We start from the raw sequence: 27,146 nt of genomic DNA, 5'->3' as shown, positions 1-27,146 counted from the left end.
TGCAGTATACTAGTTTACCTGGTCTATTTGTAATTAATCTGGTGTTCTAGGGAACCCATGATAGTGATGCAAGATAGCTATTCCAAAACACACCCACTGATCCTCTAGGTTTCTCACAAATGGAAAGTCTCTGGCCATACATTATATAATTTTCTTGTACAATTTTTGTACAACTATCTTTTAGATTTACCTTCAACTATGAAGGATTTTCTACAACCATCACTCAGATATAAATACAGCCTCAGAAGTTTAACTGTATTCTTGCTTACAGTAGATTACACAAAACTTAGATTAAGGTAAATTGAGAAGACTTTTTGACTTTAGAAGTTTATAGTGTTTGCTGAATAGCATTGTTTCACTTGTTCCCTGCAATTGTTGATTTACATTTATTTAACTGTTCTAAGATACCTACTGAGATTGTAGGAACTAATCCCAAAATATAAAAAAAAACTATTTTAACACCCTTTCCACAACCTTCAATATTTCAGCGGTGAAAGCATGAGGTTCTCCTCTGCTGCATGTAAATGTGGGGTCGTCCAGGGTAGATGTGATATTGTATAGCACTGTAGCTGTAGCAAAAGTTATAAAGAATACATTTTCAATGCTGTCCAGCTCTGTTAGGGCCTAGTTACACTTCTGTTATTTAGGTTCTTTCCCATTGTATTTAATGTTACAATTTTCACTATATGTTTCTTAAAATGTCTTGCTTGCTGCGGTTTCCAAAGAAATGGATACAAAAATGCATTTAAGAGTGTGTCAGTTGTATTATTACACATAATAATGTGCACCTAAAAGACATATTTGAAAAAGTTGTATTTTTAGAGCAGAAGTAAAACTGAAAACAGCTGAAGGCAATTTGAGTCTGTGTGTACAGATCAGCTTGCTCACCTCTCCTAACTGCTTATATGTGTATATAGATACACTATAAGTCTAAGAGTTTGAAGTCAACTGAACACCACACCTATATTACTTGTTAGGCACAACATTCTATAACCATCAGTATTAATATGAAGCTGGAACCCCCTTGTGGCAATAACAGCCTACATTCTTTTATAAAAGGATCTCCACAAAATGTTGGACTATGTCTGTGGAAATGTTTGTCCATTCAGCCAAAACAGATACTACAAGAAGCCCTGACTCACAATCTAACACATCCTAATAGTGTTCAATAATGTTGAGGTCTGGCCTCTTAGGTTCCTTGTAGAGCCATGACTTTATGGACCTAGCTTTGTGCAGAGGCGCATAATCATGTCCAACTGAAAAACGACCTTCCCCAAACTGTTACAATGTTGGAGCAGCACAAATGTCTAAATTGTCTTTGTATGCTGCAGCATTAATTGGTACTGTTATTTCACTGAAATTACCTGAACTAAAACATATACGAGGGTGTCCACATGCTTTTGGCCATATAGTAGGTGATCACGTTTGCACATACTTTTGGCCATATAGTGTAGATAATAAAATACAAACATAAAAGAGCATATTGAATTCAATACATAGTAAAACACCTACCAGAGGACATCTCTTTTTCACAGTAATAGGCAATGTTTTTCAGCAGTAAATCATCACTGAGGTTGGATATATGAGTCCAGTTTATTGATCCAGCCACTTTTTTACATTGAGTTTTTAGAAGGTTCAAAGCAAAAGCTTCACATCTTTTTAGCTAAAAAAATGTGCATACAGTCAAAATTAAAGATAAGTTTGATCCATTGTGTTCCAAATTTAAGAGTTTAATGATTTGCTGGTCAAGCTGTTCTGATTCATATTCCTGTTTTATCCTATTCTTTTTCATTACCCTTATTTTTAAGTGTTATTCCATTTTCTTTTCATACTACCCTTCCCTTATGAACCACAGGTTTACAATTCAGTATTTGTAATATCTATATTCTTACAGCTGCTTTAAATAAGATCACAATGTAAATGACCTACTGTAGATATTCTACACCTTATAATATGGTACATTGTAATATATCCTTTTTTGGTAATACATAGCTGCTTTATGAAAAATGTCTGCACATGCTATAAATGAATAATGGTCTGTGACTATATGGATGCATTGAGATGCTACAGCCTGAAATTTGGTATAATGCTAATATACTCATACTTTATCAAAGATCTCGATTAACACTGATCTTATTGAATCCAATTATAAAAACGCTACTTCGCTGGTATTTGGTTCCTACTCGCCTAGCCAAAATGTACCCCTCAGTATCATCTAGCTGTTTCCGATGCTGTGGTCAAGAAGGTACTATGTTCCACGTTTGGTGGAAATGTCCAGTTGTGAGTAGGTTCTGGATCCGCATGTTTAAATTTATATATTCGGTAACTGGAGTTAATATCCGTAGATCATCGGAAGTGGCCTTGTTTCATATACTACCCACTGACGTCCTCAAAAAATCAACTAAACTAATTTTATTGTTTACTGTTGTTTACTGGCGGCTCACATTACCATAGCTAGAAGTTGGAAACAATCTTTGATCCCGTTAGACAGGGTGAAACAAAAACTTAATTGGATAATGGTCAACAATAAACTTACAAGTATTGTCAACGACGATCTGCCCAGATTTGAGGGGACTTGGGAGCCTTGGATTAATTACATTTCTGTATCATGAGAGTCTTATAGCTGACCCCCCCCCCCCTTTTTTCTCCTTTCCCTTGGGAGTTGTTTCCTCTTTCTTTTCTCTCTTTCTTCTCTCTTTTTCTACTTTCTCCGCTGAATGGTTTTCGTTACATTTGACTTATTCCTACGGTTCAGTCTCTTTTTATTGATTGATGAAACCTGTACATCCTGATGGTAATGGTACTCTCTATGTGTATTACTATTGCCATTGTTAATCAATTCTTTTTGCGTGCCTATCAGTGCTATGATTGTGATTCTATATATCGTTCCACCATGTTGGTGGACTTTTTTTGCCATCTCGTTTTATGCTATTGTATGCCTGTTTCTCAATAAAAATATTGAAATATAATGCTAATATACTCCTGTAACTTGTAAATTCTACATCTGAAAATGTTAATAAAAATGCAATTACAAAAAAAAGATAAGTTTAATACAACATGGCAATCAGCTTCCAAGAAACAGTGCAGCTGTGTTAAAGGTACATCCACTAACCGTGAACCCCAAATTAAAATTTTTATTTGCATTTATATGAAAAAAGATTGATACGTTGCAATACGTATAACACAGCATAAGAAAACTTGATATAAATAGCACACCAGAGTATAGAAAATTAGAAATAACATTTTAAATTATGTAGTATGTATTGTTAATATTGTCTATTTCACCAGTGGCGGATATATCAGCTGTGCAGACCATGGAAGTGTACAGTGGCCTCTGTGCCTCCATTACAGGTAGGGCCCCAGAATCTCAGTGGCCAGATGATAACCAGAGTACTTTTAGTATATAAAAGTACCCTGGCTGCAGGCTCCAGGTCTGTGGGCAGTAAAATTCTCCCACTCAACACCACTGACAGAGAAAACTTTACTGTGGGCCATTCTATTCCTGAACACCATTTATGGAAGGAATTTATGCCAACCATCTATGAGGCAGGGAAATTAATACTGGCCTCCAATGTAACAAAGGAATTTATAATTCCCCTGTTACATTATTGATTAGTGTCAATTTCGCTATTGGATTGATGGTTTGTGTAATATCTACTTTTACATTGGTGGTCAAAGTCAGTGCATCTATTACACTGCTAGTGAAACGTAATGCTAAATTATATTAGTGGTCAGGATAAATTTCCCCATTACATCTTATTACACCATGGTGGTTGGCAAATATGTTACATTTGTGGTTAGTCTACGTGCCCTTTTTGCATTGGTAGTCTGTGTAAATACCCCCTGTTATAAGGGGATTCTACACTGAATTCCAATGTAAGGAAAGGGGAGGGAATAATTTAAAAAAACAGTAAGGGTTCCACTATAATTCATACAATGCCTTTGGGTCTAGTATAAATATTAAGGGTAAACCCAATGCAGAAATTAAAAAAAGCATGAGGCACCCCCCATGAGAATGCGCACCTTACTTCTGAATCATATCAGGCTAAATGATCTCAGCATGGGGGAGAACCTTGCCAAGGGGACAAAGTGCTTTGTCCCATGTTGATAAGGACAAGGGCCTCTTGCCCACATAGGCTTATCGGAATCTTGAAGCCCCTTTAACAATGCAGTGCCTGGTATGATTTAGTTGGGGGACCCCATAACATTTTGTTCCGCTCTATTTACAAACATAATTAAGTGGACAGGAGCTGTCATTTTGCCAGCAATTTACACACAATTTAAATATCAGTGCTACTGCAGTAGATTATATACATTACACAGATGCACCACTTCACAGTCAGGGTTAGTTCGTCCCCCAGGCATGTTATATAATGCAATTTGGTATAACTTAAATCACTGATCCCCACCAATTGGAATTTTTAAACATTTGTTTGCTTAGATGCATGCCCCCAGGTCAGTGCCCAACCCCCTATCCCATTTGACAATCCTTAGCATATTAGCCTTGAAAAAAGGGATTATTGTTTCAGCTCCCATTGATTTTAATGGGGTTCGGATTCAGCATCAAAACTTGAGTCATTTTCTAGTAATCCCTGCTTGATCCAAACCCAGATACGTTTGGCTCATAATTTATTTACTAATTCCTCACTTTCTAAATTTAAACCAACACATTTTTGGATGGGGTCCAACTTTAAAGAATATAATAGAGGTAGACGAGAGAAATGGTAGGAATATTTTTCCTAGAAATATGTGAGTCACCCTATACTGAACACAACAGATCTTGTCAGTGATCAGCTGAAATGAAAGAGTGCAAATATATGTCTAATGCGTATATAATATACAGTATATTATTACAGTATAGTATAGTACAGGGCAGGGATGCCTGAAGGTGCTACATTAGTGTATGCTTACTGTGCTGGAACCCCCTTGTAATTTACATTGATTAGTTATTATAATATATATATATTATGATACTTACCACATTTAAAATTAAGGAAGCTTCCATGTTCCAGTTAGCATTTATGAGTCTAGATTTTGCCCTTTGAGAAAGAGGCAGAACAATCATTAAAGCCTCACTAAGACACATCATTCTACATAGGTCTGCCACTTCATCTATTGCCAAGAATGGACCATCACCCTACAAGAATTATAAACACCAAAACAATTAGTTTTGCAAAACTACTATAACACCAATAATTTAGCATCATTTATTTTTGTAACTGAACCCAATTCCCATGTCCACGTCTACTGCCTAGTGCAACTTTGAAGGAATCCACAACTCCTATCTACGCAGTGAAGATGTAAGCAATACATGTAAATCCATACATACTTGCTTCACAAAATACAAAATTCTTATGTTTTGTACAAACAAAGACTCTAGACATGAGGTTGTTTTGAGCACTGACTGCATTTTATTTATAATGTCTCAGAACAGCAGCATAACTAAGGGTAAATACTTTCTACTTCTGTGTATCCTAGGCAAGGTTGGCTCTTATCTGCCCTGGCACTAAATGCTGGATGTACCAGGTCTGTTCAGTTTTTAATTAACCCGATATCATAAATATGCAGAAACATGAATCTCCCCACAATGAGAGTTTTAACTCAGAAAATAGGGCAATCAAATGGAAAAATCTGACCTAGCCAATCCACAGAGGCATTCCCTTGTGATGATGTAGTGATTGGTATTATACATTTTATGTATGTGAGTATGCAAAATGGTTTCCAATTCTTTCAAATTTGTTCACCAAAACAACACTTTCCTACTTGTGTTAAAGTCACTCTATTATTAGAAAAGTATGCAGACTACCATTGCTGGTGTCTCTTTTGAGAATGTTAGTTTCTTGTGTGTCAAGCTCAGGCTTTTCTTTCAGCGCTTTCTGAGCCTCTGACCTTGAAGAATTATTGAGATGAATAATTTTGATGCATTTCTTACCTTTTTACAGAATGCATGTCTGTGTCTATGATTCAAAAATATTGTTAACAGGTAAGCAGGTTAGCACTTTCAAAAGAAGGCTGTCAATGGCACCTCCCATACATTTCTATTGACAGACTCATTTTAAGACTTGGCAACCTTTACAAAAACATGCTCAACTATTGGTCATATAAGACAAGGCAGAAAGCTGTACAAAGAATCATGCTGCGCTTTTCCCAGAAATTCCTTATTACACTCTTTATTGTTATCAATCACATTTTCACATTTTACCTTTGAATTGCTTGCTTGCAAATTGCATTTTTGCTAGTTACATTCAGAGTCAGACACCTATAGCAGGCAATCCTTGCACAACCCTTTTTAGATCTCTCTCAAACTTTCAAGATGCTGCATTTTCAATATTAAACATGGTGGATGTATAAGATATGAGCTTTCCTTCGGTCCCATGCCTCCATTTTTGTTTCAATAAGCTTCATGTTGCTCAAAAGAGTACAGGGACTTCCCAGACAAAGCATCCATTGTACTGTACATGTATGGATAAATGAAAAGCAGTGGTAGCCCATTGCTGCCTCACAATCAGAAGAAAGGTTTACCAAAGACACTACACTTCAGAGGTTTCTCTCTAAGCCCACATACCCAATGATTTCCCAACCTGTGTCACCAAACAACCTGTTCTCAGAGCAGACTGAAGATGCAACCTCAGAGGACTCCATAGCATCAATTTGACAAATTATTCCACCAGTACAATTTTCAACCATCACTAGATTACACACCCTACTTCAGAAAATAATACAATCTATAACCAGTCACATAAGTCATAGTTTGTTGATCTTTTCTACTCCAATACGTCCAAGTTTTGGAGAAAGAACACCCTCAAAAACAATGTCATGCTTCTCCTACTCTATTTGTAGAAGAGAATTAGACAAAATCTCTGCATACATAAAATTTAACCATGTCTGTGTTGGGGACAATGCCAGGATTGCTACTACTTTAGCCTGGACAACCATTTATCTGTTATTATATTCAAATTATTGTCATACAATGTATAGAGCCTTATCTCCATAAGTAAACAATGGTTTGCCCAAAAAGAACTTTCAGTGTAAAATACTGATGTAGTCTTTGTACAAGAGATGCACTTCACAAAAAGGGCTCCCTCATACCCTAACTCATATTCATAGCCTTAGACCCTTCAGGTAAAGCTAGGGTAGCTATATTCATTAAACATTTCAGTTCGATTTAGCTTCTGTGACTCCCAACTATAGCAAACCTCTGTAAAGTAGTAGGTCTAAAAAAACAGCCTAAATCTATTGCCCTCCAACCTTAGGAAAAATATAAAAAACTCCCCAGCCCTACAACAGAATTCATACTTCAGCCTTATGGGACTCCCATGTATAACCCACACGAGATGCTAAATACTTTAGGAGCTACTAATGAAGTCTTTACATATGCCTCCAAAACATCCAGATTTTAAAATACTTGACAGACGTTTAAGGCAAACATTAAAGCGCTATTACACCAAAAATCAAAAATGCAATATATTGCAGCTTGCCAATCATTAGATGTGTTGTCTGTAGTAGTTTTTTGTTTTTTTTAGTTTTTTTTTTTTTACCCCTTGTTTTTACCTGGTGCTCTGGCCAGTAACACACCTCCTGTATTAGAGTGCTCCCACGCTGCATGAAGGGAGCATAGGGGGCACCTTTGGTCAGCAACATTGACAATCTGGGGGAGGGGAGTGTTAGATTCACTAACAGATTTAAACACACTAACAAATTGAAGCTGAACTCCACCTAATTTTTTTTAAACAGTTACAGCAAACCATTTTTGTCTCTTTTGAGATAAAGGTTTTTACATAAATAAATAAAGGTTGACAATTGTAAGCATCCCTCTCAGTGGTAAATAGTTTGTCTTATCCCTGGAACTTATTCATCTGCAGGACAGTATGCTCTTTTGAAAACAAAAGATTTACTGGCTGGATCACCAGCTGAAAATAGAAGAAAAAAAAGTCTTAAAAACAAAACTAATGCTGCCATCACATCTAAGAATTGGTAAGTTGCAATATAATAAATGTTTGCTTTTGGGTTTAATACTGCTTTTTATGACCAAATTATCACCAGCTGATGTAAACGTTCTCAATGTGATGTCATTAAAAATTTACCACAAAATATAAGCACAGGCATTGGCTGCCTACTCTATTCATATTATAAGCAGTTCTTCACAACACTTTTTCCGCATACTTCTACATAACGTGATGAATGATCTGCGAAATAAATTAAACTTTGAGAATGACCTGGAAGTCTCATAATGCACACTTTTAATATTGAAAACATACCTGTGATGTCCTTTGCGTCTCATTAAATATTCTTAATGTCATAGAACATGAAATTGCACATATAAGTAGGCGTATGTCTGATCCATCGATTAAATGTGTTCCAAGAAGAGAAATCTCATCACAAACCTACAAAAGCAATAAGTAAACATAATGTAAAGTGTATGTAAACCCTAATAATATATTTATCCTTTGCTCCCTTTTGGCAGTACAGTTGAAATGTTTTGGTATAGCTGTTTGATAAGTGCAAGAAAATTCCCATTGATCCTTTCAGAAATCTTGTTCAATGATAACTTTATGTGCTATCTACCAGTGCTAACAAATATCACTGTACCCACAACTCTCTGTGGACTACAGACTAGATCTCCCTATATTATGGAGATAAGGAGAAAAGGAGGTGCTTTGAGTTCATAGCACTTTCTTCCTACAGTGACAATGAAAATAAAAGAATAAATAGCCTGAAAAAAGAAAACTAAGTCAGCCACCTAATATATGGCTAAACAGGGATAAGCTTCCTGTGCGGCCTGAACACAGGTTGTCACTTTGCTTTTTTTTGGCTCTGTATGCCGCAGAGCAGGTAGATGACAGGTCAGTGTCTGCTCAGTTTATGCAGAGCGTAAGACAGAGCCTGCTCTGCTCAATGACAGATGCTGCTGTCTGTTTACACCTGACTGCCCTCCGGTCTGAGCCTCCTAGATAGAGGGGGGTGGATTCCCTTCCATTTTTTTTTCTTTAATGGACCAGATCAGATTAGAGGCAGACACAAGTCCATTTATACCTGACAGTTTACAGGGCTGAATGGAGGGTCTGGTCAGGTGCACCTAAAAGACTGACAGGTCTACCTGATCGAAACCTTTGTGTGAAAGGGGCTTAATAAGAAAAGGATATGACACTGAAAATGTATTCTTCGGTAAGGTATGTGCTAAGTATTTCCTTCAACACTGGGCTTAAGCATGTGCTGTTAGTGAATGTGGAACTTACTACTATCCCACTTGGTGATCATAATACGTTTCCATAGTTGATGCAAAGTAGCTTCATAACAGACGTGAGTGGAGTATATGTCCAAAGAAGATTAACTCCATAGGCAGCCATTCAGAGGCATAACAAGAACCTTCAAGGCCCAGGTGCAAAAAACCATGAAGGGCTCCCCTGACACCCAGCCGGGAGCCTTCCCTCCAAGCCTGGGGCCTTTCCGGTGCGACCTTTGCAACCTTGGTAGTTCCACCACTGGTGTCAGTCATTTTTCATTTTTCTTATTCTATTTTTTTATAATTTTTTACCATTTTCATTTTATTCTTTACAATATTATTTTGTTATAATTTTGTTCTCTTTTTTAAGGAGTCTAAACAGAATTCTTGTGTTTCACCGTTGAGACAGAGAAAGGAGATTAAGGACGTAGCTCCCAATCTCCTTTTCTGAAGCCTTAGCTGCACATAATGAATGGACAGGGATAGCTCTATACAGAGCTTCCCTTTCATTCACAAACTGAAGCAAATTAAATACAGTTTACTATACCTGAGTTATGAATGAATAGAGTCAGTGATTGATACCAATCACAGACTCTATCCATTCAGACAAGGAAGGGGCCTGTAAATGACATATTTACCATCCCTTCCCTACTCTCCATCTTGACACATCCACCGCAGCAGCCAGAGGGAGGGGCTTGGGAGCACTGCGGGGGAGGAGAGGGCAGGAAAAAGCATAGGGAAGATGGGAGAGGACACAGGAGCCCTGGGACAGCAGAAAGAAGCTGGATAGGAGGGGCATATAGAGGAACCAATGCCCTCCATTTTCCTCCTGCAGCTGCTGAATGCCTGTGGGAGAGAGAGAATGCACTCAGCGGCTGCATGAGGAAAATGGAGGGCATTGGTTCCTCTATATGCCGCCCCCACCAGCCCTCCCTTCCAGGTGTACAGGGGCCCCCTGGAGCATGGGGTCAAGTCACAATTGCCACCCCTGTTATTATGCCTCTGCAGCCATTTGTTCCATATGTAAAGTGGTCTATTACTATTAATACTGACTAATCAATAATTATTTTAGTATTGTTATCACCCTACTGCCAGATATTTACAGAATAGCTTCATGTGCAACCCACAGTAAAAGTACTGTGAGTGGTTGGCAAATGGGTAATAGTGCTAATGCACATTCTGCATTCTGCAAATGTTTCAGAGACTCAAGAGGTCTCCTTCATCAATGTGATCAGACAGAACCTTCATAAAAAGGGACCTCTGTGTTATAGAAAATATTGTTGTGGTTTCACATGTAACTATAGCAATAAACACTGCCATTATACATTTTTACTGCTGTCTGTGTTCCTCCTGAGATGATTTACCTGTTTTAGTTGTCTGGGTGACCACTGTTACTGGTAAAGAAATTGATGGGGAAGCCATAATGTAACAGTTATCACCAGAAGAAAAGGGGATTTCCTCTAAATTTGGAGAATTTTCTTCTCACTACCTGTTGAGTGACACACTCAATCCAAAACAAAAGAAATGGAATACATACATTTTAAAATGTAAATCATTCCTTTGCCCACGCAGGCAGAAATTGTCCTTCCCCTTATCCAATCCACTTATCCAATCCACCACCACTAAGCCACCAAGAATGATATGAAATAGCCAGAACTTTTCAAGTATGAATGAACATGTAATAAACATGTGCCAAATAAATATAGAAAACACCACTGAGCTAGACAACTGTTATCTAGCACGGGGGTGTTTTCTATACTCATTAAGTGCAGCACATTGTTGTTTACTGATTTGTATGATAAGGTAAATATTGCCTATCATGCTTGCAGCTAATGTGCATATAATTATTTTGCCATTACCACAGGTTCTCACTTTTGATTCTGATTATGCATGAACATGTAACTCATTCCCTCTCTCCCATGTGGCAGTGACAGGTGGCTCATGGTTGGCGCAGCTCTGATACATGGGGCCAGGAAAGGAGTCTACAACCCTGAGTAAGTTCCATCTGGATTGGAGCTTGCAGAAGGCTTTCTTTACCTGGTTGTAGCGGCTTAAGTGTCAAGAGAGCTAGGAAAAGTGAGTACCGTATTTTTTGCTCCATAATACGCACTTTTTTCCCCCCAAAAAATGGGGGAAAATGTCAGTGCGTCTTATGGAGCGAATATGGAGCAGCAGGTCCGGTATTTCCACCGCCGCCGTGTCAGAATACCGAGCCGGCCGCTCAGCTCTGCAGCAGGACCTTACCTGTTCCTCTGTCCAGCGCTGCACAGTCTTCCCGCGCCGGCTTCTTTAGTGCGGGTTCTCGGCTTGACAGCCGGGTGCTCAGTGCGCATGTGCGAGAAGCGCTGCACTTTGTGAATGGTATGGCGTCCTCTGGGACACATGACAGGTCCCAGAAGGCGCCGGACCAATCACAAAGCACACCGCTTCTCGTGCATGCGCACTGGGCACCCGGTTGTCAACCGGGTGCCCACACTAAAGGGAGGACAACTCTACAGAAGTGGAAGCAGGTACCTGTCAAATTCAGGTACCCGCTCCCCTCCCTCCCCAAAGGTCAGCAGTCTCTTAGTCATCTCCTGTATTGTCTGCAGTCTCCGATCATCTCCTGTACTATGTCCGCAGCCTCTGGTCATCTCCTGTACTATGTCCGCAGCCTCTGGTCATCTCCTGTACTATGTCCGCAGCCTCTGGTCATCTCCTGTACTATGTCCGCAGCCTCTGGCCATCCGCTGTACTATGTCCGCAGTCTCTGGTCATCTCCTGTACTATGTCCGCAGTCTCTGGTCATCTCCTTTACTATGTCCGCAGTCTCCGGTCACCTCCTGTACTATGTCCGCAGTCTCCGGTCACCTCCTGTACTATGTCCGCAGTCTCTGGTCACCTCCTGTACTATGTCCGCAGTCTCTGGTCATCTCCTGTACTATGTCCGCAGTCTCTGGTCATCTCCTGTACTATGTCCGCAGTCTCTGGTCATCTTCTGTACTATGTCCGCAGTCTCTGGTCATCTTCTGTACTATGTCCACAGTCTCTGGTCATCTCCTGTACTATGTCCGCAGTCTCTGGTCATCTCTTGTACTATGTCTGCAGTCTCTGGTCATCTCCTGTACTGTCTGCAGTCCACTGGTTCAGAATATTTTTTTTCTTGTTTTCTGCCTCTAAAACCTAAGTGCGTTTTATGGTCAGGTGCGTCTTATGGAGCGAAAAATACGGTATATGCTTAAGAGAAAAGACCTAAGTATTTAGTCTGCATGGGCAAAGGAATGTTTTCTTTAAATATAAATTTATTGTCAGCTGTGGAGAACAAATCACCTGTCTGATGCCAGCCTAAAGCTGGCCATACACTGATCGAAATTTGTCCAGTCCAGCCAATCAGCTGGAAGCAATGATCAGTGTTCTCTGACATCAGTAGGTGCCCCCCAGAGGGGGGATTCTTTCATCCATCTCCTTTGTGTGGATGGAGAAATCTGTTATCTGTTATTTTCCATTCATCTGTATATGGCCAGCCTTTACAAGTAAAAATGTAGAATGTAAATTATATCTGTTTCATCTTGATACATTAAATGTGTCTAATGCACAACAAAGCAATCTAAACAACCATATCAGTTACAAAGATATGATAAAGTATGTGTGTGTGTGTGTGTGTGTTTGCGTGGGTGTCAAGGTTACTATTGTGCAGAGACATTTACCTGTTTTTCTACTTTTTCCATATGGTGTCCAAAGGGTAAACAATCACTTCTCTCGGATTTTTGAAAACTTGTAATTAGCTTGTGAAGAACTTTCTTTATTTTTGCACCATTCTAAAGAAAAAAAAGAAATGATCAATACACTTATTAAATTTTGATCTTAACTTATATCTTGTTCTGGAGCCAATCAGGCTCTACTGCATGCACATGTGTTGTTGAGGAACATGCTTAGAGGAGGAGGCTGCATGTGGGGAGGTTACACCACTATATTCCTTAATTCTAACAGAGATTTTATTTTGTTCCCATGGCTGTGCTGTCTGATAGAAAAGTATATATAATATTTTTAACTCAAAAGGTATCTTCTATTGCTCTCAGCCTCCTCCAAATTTCCAAATACATTATTTTTGTTACTCTGATCTGACTTCTTGTGAAGGGGTGGGTATATTTGTTCTTTATGGACCCACTATATTTAAAAATATAGCCACCCTCTTTTTTTTACAAATGTGGCTTCTTAGCCCATATCTTCTTGGGATATCTATTTGCTTTTAACTGTGTTTGTGTATATTATTTCATTTTTCATTTTATTTTTCATAATTATTTTTATTCATTATTCCTTTTCTCTTTATTTGTTTCTCTTTTTATTCCACTTCACTTTCCTTTTTCTTTTCCTCCTTTCTTGTTGTTCTCTGAGATCACTGTTTTTGATACAATGGTTTTCTATGTTTTGTTACAATGTATTAGTAGGTGTATCCTCAGTATTCAGGAGTGCTGATTAGGACAGGTGTTCTTTATTAACTAATACTTATATAAGACAGCAATTTTGTTGTTTCCTTTGTTATGATTAAGCACGAGATCGTGTGAAACGCGTTAACATGTCCTGCATTCATGTCCTGGTGTTTTGTGTGTCCTATGGATCAATAAATATACACTATATTCATCTATCCTCTGGTAAGTGGCTGACCCTTCTTCCTATTGCACCCTCTTTTGCTTGCTCCTGAGATGGACTATAGACTACGGGATTTGCAGTGTGCATAGAGTAGCAGTGGAGCTGCATTGCAGCTCAGTAACTGCAGTCACACTGTTAAGCCATGAGGGGAGTTCTGTTCAACTCAACTTTTATCCTGTGTTAAACCCTAATGAAGGGGGAGTGGTGTGACCCACGAAACATGTTGGATGTTTTTACATGGCTTTTAAAAAAAAATCAAATTCTCTTGGACTCCCAATGCAAAACATACATGGGCCCCAATTACACATGAGAAAAAGCAAGTGGGCTTTTCATACATCAGATGTTGGATGTTTCAAACCAAGACATGATTTTTCTGCTGTGATATATGTGAAATACTGATGATATTGCTTACCTGTTGCAGATATTTCCTATGATGAAATGTGGCACTCACATGATAGCCAAAAACCCTGAGATTATCCGAGTCCTGTCCAGCGGTAAGAACAACATTTATTTGGTTTCCAAGTGCATGAAGAATCAAGAGATTCAAAAAACATGTTTGTTCATTGTTTAGTCCTTCATCAGAAGCCATCACAAAATAAGGAGCCTGATGGTTGATAAACTCCTTCCATTGCTCACATAAAAAGTTGGAAAAGTAATGTACTGTTATATCTGTATTATTTTCAAGATGCAGCATAAGTTGGGAGCGTAAAGAGATAAGGTCAGGACATCCAGTATACAAATGTTCCATGTCCTGTGGATGAAAGGAAAAATGCTAAACATAGAAAAAACAGTTCAAATAATGACATGACCAATTAGTTGAGTTGTGTTTTCTTTAAAACATTGCAAAATCTATATTTTGCATGCAGCTGGGATTTTACTTGATATCATCCTCTTGTTATCACTTGTACAGCGGCACTCAGACTGGGAGAGGGAAGGACAGAACTAGGGACCAATTAAGTGTCCTGCATGCACATGTGCTGATAGGAAGCATGCTGAGGAGAGGGTGATGACCTTATCAGTCTATGTTGCTCTTTCTCTGTCCAGTCACAGGCTTAGGACAGGGAGGTAACCTAGCTATATTGCTTAACTGCAGTAACGTGAAGTCAGCAGGCTGATTGTGTTGTCTGGCAGGGTTATGTACATCTAAAGACTGGATGGACAGAGTAGAGTGAGATGAGCTGCTGAGAAAATAACTTTAATGAGTTCAGTGCTTTTTCTGTGAAATTTGAGGATGCGTTTCTCCACAATACTTACAGCTACAGATGTCAGTGATGGCTAGTTACTACTTAAGAACATGTGAATACTTAAATCTACGTACACGTATAAAACAATAATAACAACATACGAAAAACATAAAATATTATTTGTGGAAATCCTTACAGTGGACTATTTAACCCTTGATATATCTGAGTACAGATACACTATATTGCCATAAGTATTTGGACACCTGCCTTTACATGCACATGAACGTTAATGGCATTCCAGTCTTAGTCTGTAGTACTATATTGAGTTGGCCCAGCTTCTGCAGCTATAACAGCTTCAACACTTCTGGGAAGGCTGTCCACAAGGTTTAGGAGTGACTCTATGGGAATATTTGACCATTCTTCCAGAAGCGCATTTGTGAGTTCAGGCACTGATGTTGGACGAGAAGGCCTGGCTTGCAGTCTCCGCTCTAATTCATCCCAAAGGTGTTCTATGGGGTTGAGGTGCAGGCCAGTCAAGTTCCTCCACCCCAAACTCCTTCATCCATGTCTTTATGAACCTTGCTTTGTGCACTGGTGCACAGTCATGTTGGAACAGGAAGAGGTCATCCCCAAACTGTTTCCACAAAGTTGGGAGCATGAAATTGTTCAAAATGTCTTGGTATGCTGATGCCTTAAGACAGTGGTTGGCAAGCCGCGGCTCGCGAGCCACATGCGGCTCTTTACACGCTTTAATGCGGCTCTTGTGTGCCGGGCGCCCGCTCCCCTCCCTCCTCTCGGGCGGCAGGGACTCTGCAGCGTGATCCAAAAAAAAACAGCCAGGGCAGAATGCTCAAATGCAATGATTGGCCAGTCTCGCTGCCACTCACATCCTGATAGCCAGTGATTGGCTGTCAGGATGTGTGTAGGCGGGGCAGCGTGACAAACTTGAGAGGAGCTAGGCTCCTCTCACAGTCCACCCTGAAGACCGGAACGGCGCGGGAACACGGCGAGAGGAACACGCGGAGCAAAGGTAAGTGAATTGACACAGGGGGGACTTGGCTTACTACTTGCTACTTACTTACTACTACTATATGAGGGATGAATTAATATGGGGGATGAATTACTATAGGGGGGATGAATTACTATGGGGGATGAATTACTATATGGGGGATGAATTACTATATGGGGGATGAATTACTATGTGGGGGATGAATTACTATGTGGGGGATGAATTACTATATGAGGGATGAATTACTATATGGGGGATGAATTACTATATGGGGGATGAATTACTATATGGGGGATGAATTACTATATGGGGGATGAATTACTATGGGGGATGAATTACTATATGGGGGATAAATTACTATGGGGGATGAATTACTATAGGGGGGAGGAATTACTATAGGGGGGATGAATTACTATATGGGGGATGAATTACTATATGGGGGATGAATTACTATGGGGGATGAATTACTATGGGGGATGAATTACTATGTGGGGGATGAATTACTATGGGGGATGAATTACTATGGGGGATGAATTACTATGGGGGATGAATTACTATATGGGGGATGAATTACTATGGGGGATGAATTACTATGTGGGGGATGAATTACTATGGGGGATGAATTACTATGGGGGATGAATTACTATATGGGGGATGAATTACTATATGGGGGATGAATTACTATATGGGGGATGAATTACTATGGGGGATGAATTACTATATGGGGGATGAATTACTATGGGGGAATAATTACTATATGGGGGATGAATTACTATGGGGGATGAATTACTATATGGGGGATGAATTACTATGGGGGATGAATTACTATAAAATCTTATTGAAACTAAAAACAGTGTACCATCCTATGTATTTTCAGTTTTAAAAATGTGGCTCTCAAAATAAATTTCAATCGTGGTTTCGGCGAGATTTGGCCCAGTTGAAAAAAAAGGTTGCCCACCACTGCCTCAAGAGGTCCCTTCACTGGAACTAAGGTGCCAAGCCCAACCGCTGAAAAAAAACCCAACACCAAAATCCCCCCTCCACCAAACTTTACACTTGGCACAGTGCAGTCAGGCAAGTACTGTTCTCCTGGCAACCGCCAAACCCTGACACATCCATTGGATTGCCAGACAGAGAAGCGTGATTTGTCACTCCAGAGAACACGTCTCCACTACTCTAGAGTCCAGTGGCAGTGTGCTTTACACCATTTCATCTGACGCTTTGCATTGCACTTGGTGATGTAAGGCTTGGATGCAGCTGCTTGGCCATGAAAACCAATTCTATGAAGCTCTCTATGCACTGTTGTTGTGCTAATCTGAAGGACACACAAAGTTAGGAAGTTTTTAGCTATTGACTCTGCAGACAGTTGGTGACTTCTGCACACTGTGCACTTCAGCATTTCACAATTTTTGAGGAAATAAAGAAATAAGGACAGATCTTATAACCACAGGAACTGGATTGGGAATAGAATCATATTTACACTCAACGACAACTAATATCCCTTTTTATCTCTTTGTTTTCTATGCCCTTGGATATGCTCAATTAGCCCCAATTCATGGAGAATTTAAATACACTAGACTCATGAATACATGTAAAATGGAAGAATAAGGAAATACAGGAGAGTCTAATATAGCAGAAGTCTCATCATAAGGAAAATTCTTAAGAACTCTGAATAATCCCTTTGCATATTGAAGATAGTGGGGTTACTTACTAAAACTGCAAAATCTGGAGCAGCTCTGCATAGAAACCAATCAGCTTTATGGTTTTGTTTTCAAAGCTTAACTAAACAAGCTGAAGTAGGAATCTGGTTGGCTACCATGCACAGCTGTACCAGATTCTGACTGCACCAGTTTTAGTAAATCTCCCCCAGTGTGTTTATACAATGGAAGGGAGCTCATCACAAAGATAAACTACAAACTCTTAGAGAACCTACTCCATAGAGATTTGTTGTCTCTCCATACCATGTATACCCATTTATGAGTTACTAAAGAAGTACAACCAAAGCTTGATTGGCTGTACTTCTATGGATCACAGGAATGCAGTTTGTTCTGCACTCCGGTGACCCATTTTCAGCCAAAAGTGGACTAAGCTCCACCGTCGATTGACGTCACTCTGGTCCAGACTGGGGAAAGATCCCAACCATATGGTCAGGATCCACTCAGATGTCTGGGCCGGCACCTGGCCCAGCCTCTCAGATTACCGCTGAGAGCCTGAGCTAGCCGCTCCCGCCCCTCCACAGCCCAGAGCTCCAGTGAGCGCTTGTGGGACCCAGCAGAGAGCCAAAGACTGACAGTCCCAGCTCTCTGCTCAAAGCGACAGGGAGAACTGAGTGATCAGCAGTGTTTGAACGCTCAGTTCTCACCCTTAGAATTAGTGGAGGACAGATACAGCTTTGGATCTATGCTGCATCCACCTAGGTAAGTATAATTTAAAAAAAAAAAATTCCCATACTTCTCTTTGTAACTACAACCAGCTTATAAAGGTGTGCATCCATCAGAAGAACTGAATAATATGCCTCAATCTCCACCAGGGGATTGGTAGTTTGCTACCATTCCTAGCAACTTGAATCAAAGTAAAGAACTCCCCTTGCCCAAAATTCTTAGTGATTGGATTGAGAGATATTTTCTGAAGATAAGAAAATTGAAATATATTGTAATGGCGTACAAGTATGTGTTGTTTGTTGTTACAATGGTTTTATACTGTACATATTATTAATGTTTCTTGAATTGCCTTTTATTAGTTCCAGTTACACTAAACAAAATCTCCATTCTCCAAAACTAATTGATACACATTCACTACGTAATGTCCTTTAATATATTTTTAATGAATCAGTTTCTTACTCTGTTTTTCTGCCCCTTTGTAACATCCTCTGTGAGCTCCCAAACCTCATGTCCATTTCTTTTTGACAAGCAGTGCACATTAGTTGCGGTCATGTGTACTGCTCTATTCACACTGCAAACCCCCTAGTCCATAGTCCCTAGTCCATCTCCAGGACTGAGGAAGGGGGAACTATGTTCCTACATACAGTGGGACCATGGAGAACCAACATAGCCAACATATAACAGAAAGTAGGCTCACAGTGGCAAAAAAGAACTTGGAGATTTGGTGGAAACTGAGAGCAACAGAAGGTACTTTTTCTGTTAAGAATACATACTTAAATACAGCCTTTTTTTAAACCAGAGTGTAGTGTAGCTTTACGTTTAACCTTTTCCTGTCCAGACCCAGTGTCCCTTCAAGTGGATCTTTAGGCCCAGGGGATAGGATGGACTTCCCAAACATGTTACCACTGTGGCTGACTGTCACAGTGATCACTTAATCGGGAACCCAACAGACAGAGGCCAAAAGCTGCCCGTGACAGCATAATCACTGTGATGGCAGCATATAGTGAGCATGCTCTCAGCACAGAATCCTTGTCCATCCATGGACATATATGTCTGGCGTGTGGCTGGTAAAGCCCACCCTCTTATCCCTGCACATATGGTTACATGTATAACAAGAGGTTAAACATGTAGGGTTCCATTTTTCCTGAGTTGTATGTTTCTTTGGCAGCTGGTTTGGACTGAGGCTTAGCTTTCTGTATGCAATGATGATTCATTTTAACTGATGAGTACCCAATTGTAAGTGACATGAATGATATATTGGTTATAAATGTCAGCAGCATATTGCTCTCGGTTCAACTAGAGGGAATATAGAAATCATAGATTAAAAAAATCACTACCAAAGAGCCTACAATTACTGGCCAACTGTCAGGCCTAAGCGGCCTAACTGAGAACTGATGTCCAACCCCATCCAGACCTCCACATGATTCCACAGCTTATTGGATCATTGCTGTCATTTGTAAACATGAAAGCCAGCACAGTAAATTATCCACTGCTCACTTTCTCTGCAGCTCTGATGACATCAATTTCAGAGTGCAGCAGAAAAAAGTGAGCAGTGGAGGACTTCCTCTGCTGGCTTCTGTGTTTATAAATAACAGCAAGATTAGAATGAGCTGTCAAATCCTTTATGGATCCCACGCTGAATGAGGTCCCGATGTGGTTGGGTGGACCAGTGTTACTAGCAGAGCAGATCTTTCACCCAACACTTCTCATCCACACTCACTAATGGAGATCTGGATATGGCCATCCATAGCAGCAGCAGTAGCAGAGGTACGCCATATTTAAGATACTCTCTATTGTCTCACTCTGATGTACCTTCCACAATGGCTTATTTCCTATGATGTGCTGTACAGTCCCTCTTCTGCACCCCTCATTCTGTATGTAATGCTGTACATTCCACACCCCTTTGTTTTATTAAATGCTGCCCTTTAATCCACACAACATGCTTTACAACCCCTATTCCTCACTGTCCCATTCTTTATGCTGTAATGCTGTGTATTCCCTATGCCACTCCTCAATCCTTATGCCATGCTGTATATTCTCTATTCCCAAAGACCTCATAACATTTGCTATGTTGTATGTTCCCAATTCCACAACACATCCTTCTATACAATATGTGTTATTTTCCTTATTCTGCACTGCTTCAATCTGTATTCCATACTCTATGGCATCTGACATGCTATGCTGCATATTCCCTTTTTCACACTGCTTCATTCTTATGCCATGCTGTAAATTCACTATTCTTCTGTCTTTTAGCATTGTTGTACATTTTACATTCCACACTGCCTTATTCTGTATGCTTTGCTGTAAATCCCCTTTTAGCATTGTTTTACTTTGTGTGGCATACTATACATTCTCTGTTTTACACTACCTCATTCTGTATGCAGTGCTGTTCACAGATCTGTACTTGACTCCAGCCACATCCTTTTTAGTCATTCATTACTCACCAAGGCAATTAGGGTTATGTACAATAGTGTTCTTTTTTCTTTTGGGGGGCCCATAAACATTTTTACTATGGGGCCCTGTAATTTCTAGTTATGCCCATACATGTGTTCCATGTCTTTTGTTTTGCCTCTGACTGGTATAGCACAATTACCATCCAGCAGAAGAAGACTTGCAGAGGCAGAGAACACACAGCAGGCAGGTCGCAGGACATCACTGCACACATCAGAGTCCATGTGTAATCCAACTGGTGAACCCATGTCCCTCTTTAGTGTGTACTAGCCTCAATCCAAAGCTCAGTCTGCTCTCTCCTCCCACTGCTATCTATATCTACACAGTCACTTCTGGATATGCTGGTAACACAGAAGGTGATTTAGAGCCTCTCGTATAAGACTGTGAGTGTGCAGGGGTGTCCATTCCCTTTACTCAGGTCTCAGACTACACTCAGCTCTCTGCTCAGTGCTGTGCAGTGTGTGACACCAAATCCCCTCCCCCTGTCTGCTTGAGCTGAGACATAGCCTTTGATCTGTGTACTTTGAATTGCTGTGAAAGAGAAAGGGCTGTAGATAAAGAGGTTCAACTTGCTGTATGTAGGAGGCTTTGTTTCATCTCTGTGTATCACCTGTGGTTAGTGACTTCACTGGGTATATGTAAGGGTTTACAACCATTTTAAAGGGCCAGGGCTCTCATCCTGATCCTGGCGTCACTATTTAGTGAGTCACTATACTAAAACAAACATGTTGCCAGTGACCTCTGACAGGTCTGAAATACCATCCTGCATGCTAGTGTCAGATCAGTAATTTACCAGCTAGTATAGCTGGAAGTCTTAAGACTGCCTCTTTAAAAAACAAAGGGCTTCTTTAGCACCTCTGAAAGTAGGACTTAAAGGAGAAGTACAGCCAAAGCTTGTTTGGCTGTACTTCTCCTATGACCCATTTTCAGTCAACAGCGGGCTAAAGCCTGCTATTGGCTGATGTAACAGAGTTGGTCCAGGCTGGGGAAAGATTGTGACTATATGGTTGGGCTCCACCCAGGAGGCTGGACCAGCACCTGGTTCAGTATCCCAGGAAGCCGCTGAGAGCCTGAGCCAGCAGCTCCCACTTCTCCACTGCCCTGTGCTCCAGTGAGCGCTGAAGAGGCAGAGCAGATAGCAGTGACTGACAGTCACTGCTCTGCACAGAGAGGCAAGGAGAACTGAGCAGTCAGCGGTGTTTGATCGCTCAGTTCTCAGCGTTAGAGGCAGCGGGGGCAGATGCAGAATCAGATAAATGTTGCATCCACCTAGGTAACTATGATTTTTTTTTTAAATCCCATACTTCTCTTTTAATCGGGTAGATTGATTTTGCCATAGCAAATGTAGCATAATATATTAATCTTTTTTATATTTTATAATCATTTTTCAAGATCAGAACAAACATTTAACCAGCTACACCCAAAAAATAAACATGAAAGATACACCCAAATTCTGTCACCCGTGACAGTACATATCTATTTTACAGTATCACAAGGAAACTATATCATAATCTTAAATGAGATTTATTAGCTTTTCATGTAAATAAAAGGGAAGTTCTGCAAAAAAAAAAAAAAAACAGGAATCCAAAGTACATGCTATTACATACTAACTTATTCCATGCACACATCATCAACCTCAGTGTGTAAACAAAAGATCACCTTGAAAAATACAATGCTGTATTTTGCTCCCTTGTTTGTCAAATTTAATAAAAACCGTTCCAACAAGAAAAAGAAATGCAAATTCTGTCCTCTCCTCAGAGATTCATTGGTAGCACATGTAATAATTAAAGAATCTCCGTCGATCACAAATAGCTCAGATTCCATATAATCATTAAGTACACTTTCAAACCTGAAAGAAATGACAGTATTACTGAACAGTTTTGTTTAGGATGTATATATTCAAATACTGTATATAACACTAGTTTAGTTTCCAGTAAATAAATCAGAAGACATACTTTATGTAAACAGAATAAGGAAACATGTTTTATTTGTTATATTTGTTATATTTCTTTGACCCTCCTGTGGGATAGTACCAAGTCTCAGTGCATCTTACACATAAATTAATTTGAAATGACACATCAGATATATATCATTTATGCGATGGGGTGTGCTGCATTGAAAAAATGCTTCAGATCACTTAAAACCTGCATATTCTGTTAACTAGTTGCCGACCACAGATAGCCGAATGACGGCTGCACTGCGGCCGGCCAGTTCTGGGTGGATGTCATATGACATCCTCCCAGAACGCGCTCTCCTGCGCATCTCCGGGGGCGCGCACCTGGTGATCTCCATGATCGCTGTGTCCTATGGACACAGCTGATCACATGATGTGGTAAAAGGCCAATCACAGCGGCCTTTTACCACAGGGAAATGCAATTGCCGGTTCTCGGATGCACTTTCCTCACGCATGAGCAAAGTACTGCCGAGAACCCGCATTTGTCAGAGCAGGGATCAGCAGTGCCACCCACCAGTGCCACCCAACTGTGCCCAGCAGTGCCGCCCACCTGTGCCCAGCAGTGCCGCCCACCTGTGCCACCCACCAGTGCCAAGCAGTGCCACCCACCAGTGCCACCTACCTGTGCCCAGCAGTGCCACCTACCTGTGCCCACCAGTGCCACCCACCTGTGCCCACCAGTCAATGCCCAGCAGTTGTGCCAGTCAGTGCTGCCTATCAGTGCTATCAGTACCCATCATCAGTGCCGCCTATCTGTGCCACCTCATTAGTGCTGCCTATCAGTGCCCATCAGTGCCGCCTATCAGTGCCTATCAGTACTGCCTCACCAACACACATCAGTGAAGGAGAAAAATTACCTGTTTGCAAAATGTTATAATAGAAACAAAGAAACTTTTTTTTTTCAAATTGTTTGCAATTTTTTTGTGTATAGCGCAAAAAGTAAAACACCCGGTGGTGATTAAATACCACCAAAAGAAAGCTCTATTTATGAGAAAAAAATTATAAAAGTTTCATATGGGTACAATCTTGCATGACCGCGCAATTGTCATTCAAAGTGCGACAGCACTGAAAGCTGAAAATTGGCCTAGTAAAGAAGGGGGTATAAGTGCCTGGTAGGCAAGTGGTTAAAGGACTATAGGCTCTGTAATGAACTTTTCTACTGGCCATATGCCCATACACCTTCACTTACGTAGCTCTTGATAACTGCTCCATGAGAAAGCTTGCCATTGCAAAGAGGAAATCGTTATGTTCTGACAGCTCTGCATGATAAGAATTGTGTATTAGTATATATGCTGTAAATTGTTATATTTGCCCAACAGTAGATGTCCTATTACATAAGATTGCATAACAGTTGTGGGAGTGGGTAGGATGGCGATTATGCTGTGATTTAGGGCTGCTATTAGGCTCCATGCACACTAGCATTTTTATAAGCTCGAAAAACACTGGATGAAAAATGTTGTAGTGTTATAGTAGCGTTTAAGAGTGCTTGGGAGCATTAGCATTTTATTATCATTTTTAGGCTCAATGCACACTAGCAGTTTTAAGCTCCTAGAAGCCGTTATTAGCATTTCTTTCTGCTCTTAGAAGCTACGTAGTGTTATCCTATCTGTCCATGCACATTACTTTAGGCTAGTAGCATTTTTCAAGCTTCAGTGTTTAGGTTTTTTGAAGTGTTTTTCTGGCAGAAAAAAACCCTAAATGCTCCTAAATGCTACTAAAAGGCTCCTAACAGCTTTTTTTCTAGTTTTTGTCTCCTATGTGTACTGTACAAATGCTAATAAAACACTAACACTCCTAAACACTTCCAAAGGGTACTAAAACACTACTAAAAAATGCTATTACCAACGTTTTTTTATTCATAGTTTTTTGAGCTTAAAAAAAATGCTAGTATGCATGAAGCCTCACAGTACATGTAGAAAAAAAAAAGCTAGAAAAAAATTCTTAGAAGCTTTTTAGTAGCGTTTAGGAGTGTTCAGCATTTTTTTCTGCAGGATAAACACTCCCAAATCCAATTTTTTTTCTTCTCCTAAACTCTGAAGCTTGTAAAACACTACTGGTCTTATATAATGTGCATGGACACATAGGATAACACTATGTAGATTCTATGAGCAGAAAAAAATGGTGATAACTGTTTCTAGGATCTTAAAAAATGCTAGTGTACATGAAGCCTCAGAGATAAGTGGATTACATTGTAAAGTAAGCAGGCGAAAGGCAGATAGCTTTACCTGATATCTGAATTGGAAATCTTCTTTCAAGGTTGGAAGGATGGTCATCAGTGGCAGCTGGTATGCTTGGCACAGAAGACTGTTCTCCTGCTGTGCATTGGGCATTTTTATTTTTGCCTCTTTTTTTTCTGGGTTTGTCTGGGGTCATGATGTAGAACTCTGTGTAAAATTATATTAAAAGTTATTCTTAGGAGAAGTAAGGCACAATATTCTAATATGTAATGTATGGAAGGAAAAAAATAAATTAGACTGGAAATATAGCCATCTAAAAAATGCTCTGCACTGCAACAGCAGTAGTATTTGTTTCTAAAAACGTCATCCCCATATTTATTCTTCACCATTAGCTGGCTCCAGTTGCACTTCCAGTATCTACCCTGCCAAGCTGTCTGGCTTCAGAGTTATAATACATGCACTAGTAAAGTAATGGGTTCTGGAAAACATTGTCTGTCCACTATGATATACCCAGAACATGGTCTCTAAAGGTGAAAAGAGATAGGGGCGTTCCAGTGGACACACTGTTCTGTTGCACAAAGTGGCTAAAGCCATGATTTCCCCTTCAAAGGCTCTCCATAGGGGAGGTGCAAGTGATTTCAAATGCAAAGCCTTGGAATTCAAAGGTGATAAAACATAATTTTTGATTTACATGATTTTCCTTTTCTTGAAGTACATTATGAGACACAGGATGAGCATTCAAGTACATTGGGTTATGCTGCCTTCAGGAGGTTGGACAATATCAAAGCTATAAGGACAGTCCAGTAAAACCCCTCCCACTCCCAGCATGCCTCCGTGTTGTTAGTAAGCAACAGTAGTGGTGGGTCACAGGAATAGAGTGGAGGGGACCTGTGCCCTGTACTTTACTCCAAGAAAAGTATTTAATGGTAATTTAACTGTTAACGGTAATTTAACAGTCATTTCAATATAATTTTCAATTTTTAATTTTCTATTCAATTTTCATAATTGTACGATATGGGAAACAGGGTATTCAGGTTCATTGGGGTGTCCAAAAGCAGTCCATCTGAAGGGATTGGTAGCATAGCAAATAAAGGATAAAATGCCCACAAAAACCAACAGATTAACTAAGGTGGCTCAACAGCCTACAGAGCCATATGAAGAACCTTTCCCAGGTGTAGATCATGCCTTCCTTTTCCTTCTTACCCCTGTTGCTTTCCTTAATGGAGCTGTCTAGGGATTCACCAGATAGGCATTACCCATCAAAGGACATAAGCAAGAATAATTTCCTGTACTGGTGGTCTGCAAACGTTTTAACAGGTTAAGAGCTCTTTAGAGAACCCAGGTGAGCCACTTAAAGTGGTATTAAAGGCACTTTAAAAATAAAAAAATGTAATACTTACCTGCTTTCTGCAGTGGTTTTGCACAGAGCATCACCGATCCACATTTTCTCAGGTTCACTGCTGGCACTCCTGGCCCCTCCCTCCTGAATAGTGCCGCCAGAGCAAGCGGCTTGCTATGGGGACACCCAAGCAGGCTCATTCCTGAGCCGTGGCTCTGCGTGCCCATTCACACACAAAGCCACGGCTCAGCCCCACTACCTCTCTCTCTTCATTGGCTCACTGGCTGTGATTGACATTGGCTCCCACTGCTGTCTAAATAAATGAGGAAGGAGAGTCCCTGGACACGGGTCTCGTTCACATCACTGGATCACGATGGGGCTCAGCTAAGTATTAGGTTGGTTGGAGGGTTGGAGGGGCTACTGCACACAGAAGGATTTTACCTTGAAGGATTTTGCATGAAGGTAAAAAAAACCTTTATACTTTGCAACCTCTTTAAGGTATAAAAAACAAGAAAAACCACCACACTAACAAAAAAAATAAATAAATATGAAAAATAGATAAAAGTGTAAACTGTTGCTGCTATTCACTGAATTGCGTTGCCACACCTAACTATAAAAAATTCAAATACGGGCCGCATGTGTGGAGGCTGAAGATGGCAGACGTCTTTTAGCTCCACTCCATTTCACCGCTCTCTCTTCCAGCTTCTCCCGAGCTAACAAAAGCTTACACTTACAGAGGAGCATCAGTGCGGGACTCAGCGATCTCTGCAGATCCTAATGGGCAAAATCAGGCGTCAGA

General features: G+C 40.2%; 1 protein-coding gene across 1 annotated transcript in view; it reads right to left on the bottom strand.

Annotated features, from left to right (window-relative positions):
• Window positions 1-25,206, bottom strand: part of DDX60 (DExD/H-box helicase 60) — a 186,578-nt gene extending 161,372 nt beyond the window's left edge. Inside the window, exons 1-8 of the mRNA XM_089670348.1 lie at window positions 25,057-25,206; window positions 24,021-24,090; window positions 22,537-22,726; window positions 14,265-14,603; window positions 12,910-13,020; window positions 8,259-8,384; window positions 4,979-5,137; window positions 1,513-1,663 (exon numbers count right to left, since the gene is read on the bottom strand). Of these exons, the coding sequence (XP_089526474.1) occupies window positions 1,513-1,663; window positions 4,979-5,137; window positions 8,259-8,384; window positions 12,910-13,020; window positions 14,265-14,603; window positions 22,537-22,726; window positions 24,021-24,090; window positions 25,057-25,204 (1,294 nt within the window). The 5' untranslated portion in view covers window positions 25,205-25,206. The remainder of the gene's footprint in view (window positions 1-1,512; window positions 1,664-4,978; window positions 5,138-8,258; window positions 8,385-12,909; window positions 13,021-14,264; window positions 14,604-22,536; window positions 22,727-24,020; window positions 24,091-25,056) is intronic.
• Between the last annotated feature and the right edge of the window lie 1,940 nt (window positions 25,207-27,146).

This window comes from Staurois parvus, unplaced genomic scaffold (genome assembly GCF_062004578.1).
Source record: "Staurois parvus isolate SC_StPar_1 unplaced genomic scaffold, SC_StPar_1.0 ptg000090l, whole genome shotgun sequence".
NCBI lineage: Eukaryota > Metazoa > Chordata > Amphibia > Anura > Ranidae > Staurois > Staurois parvus.
Note: the sequence above shows the minus strand (reverse complement) of the source record. Positions and strands in the feature narration are given on the sequence as shown.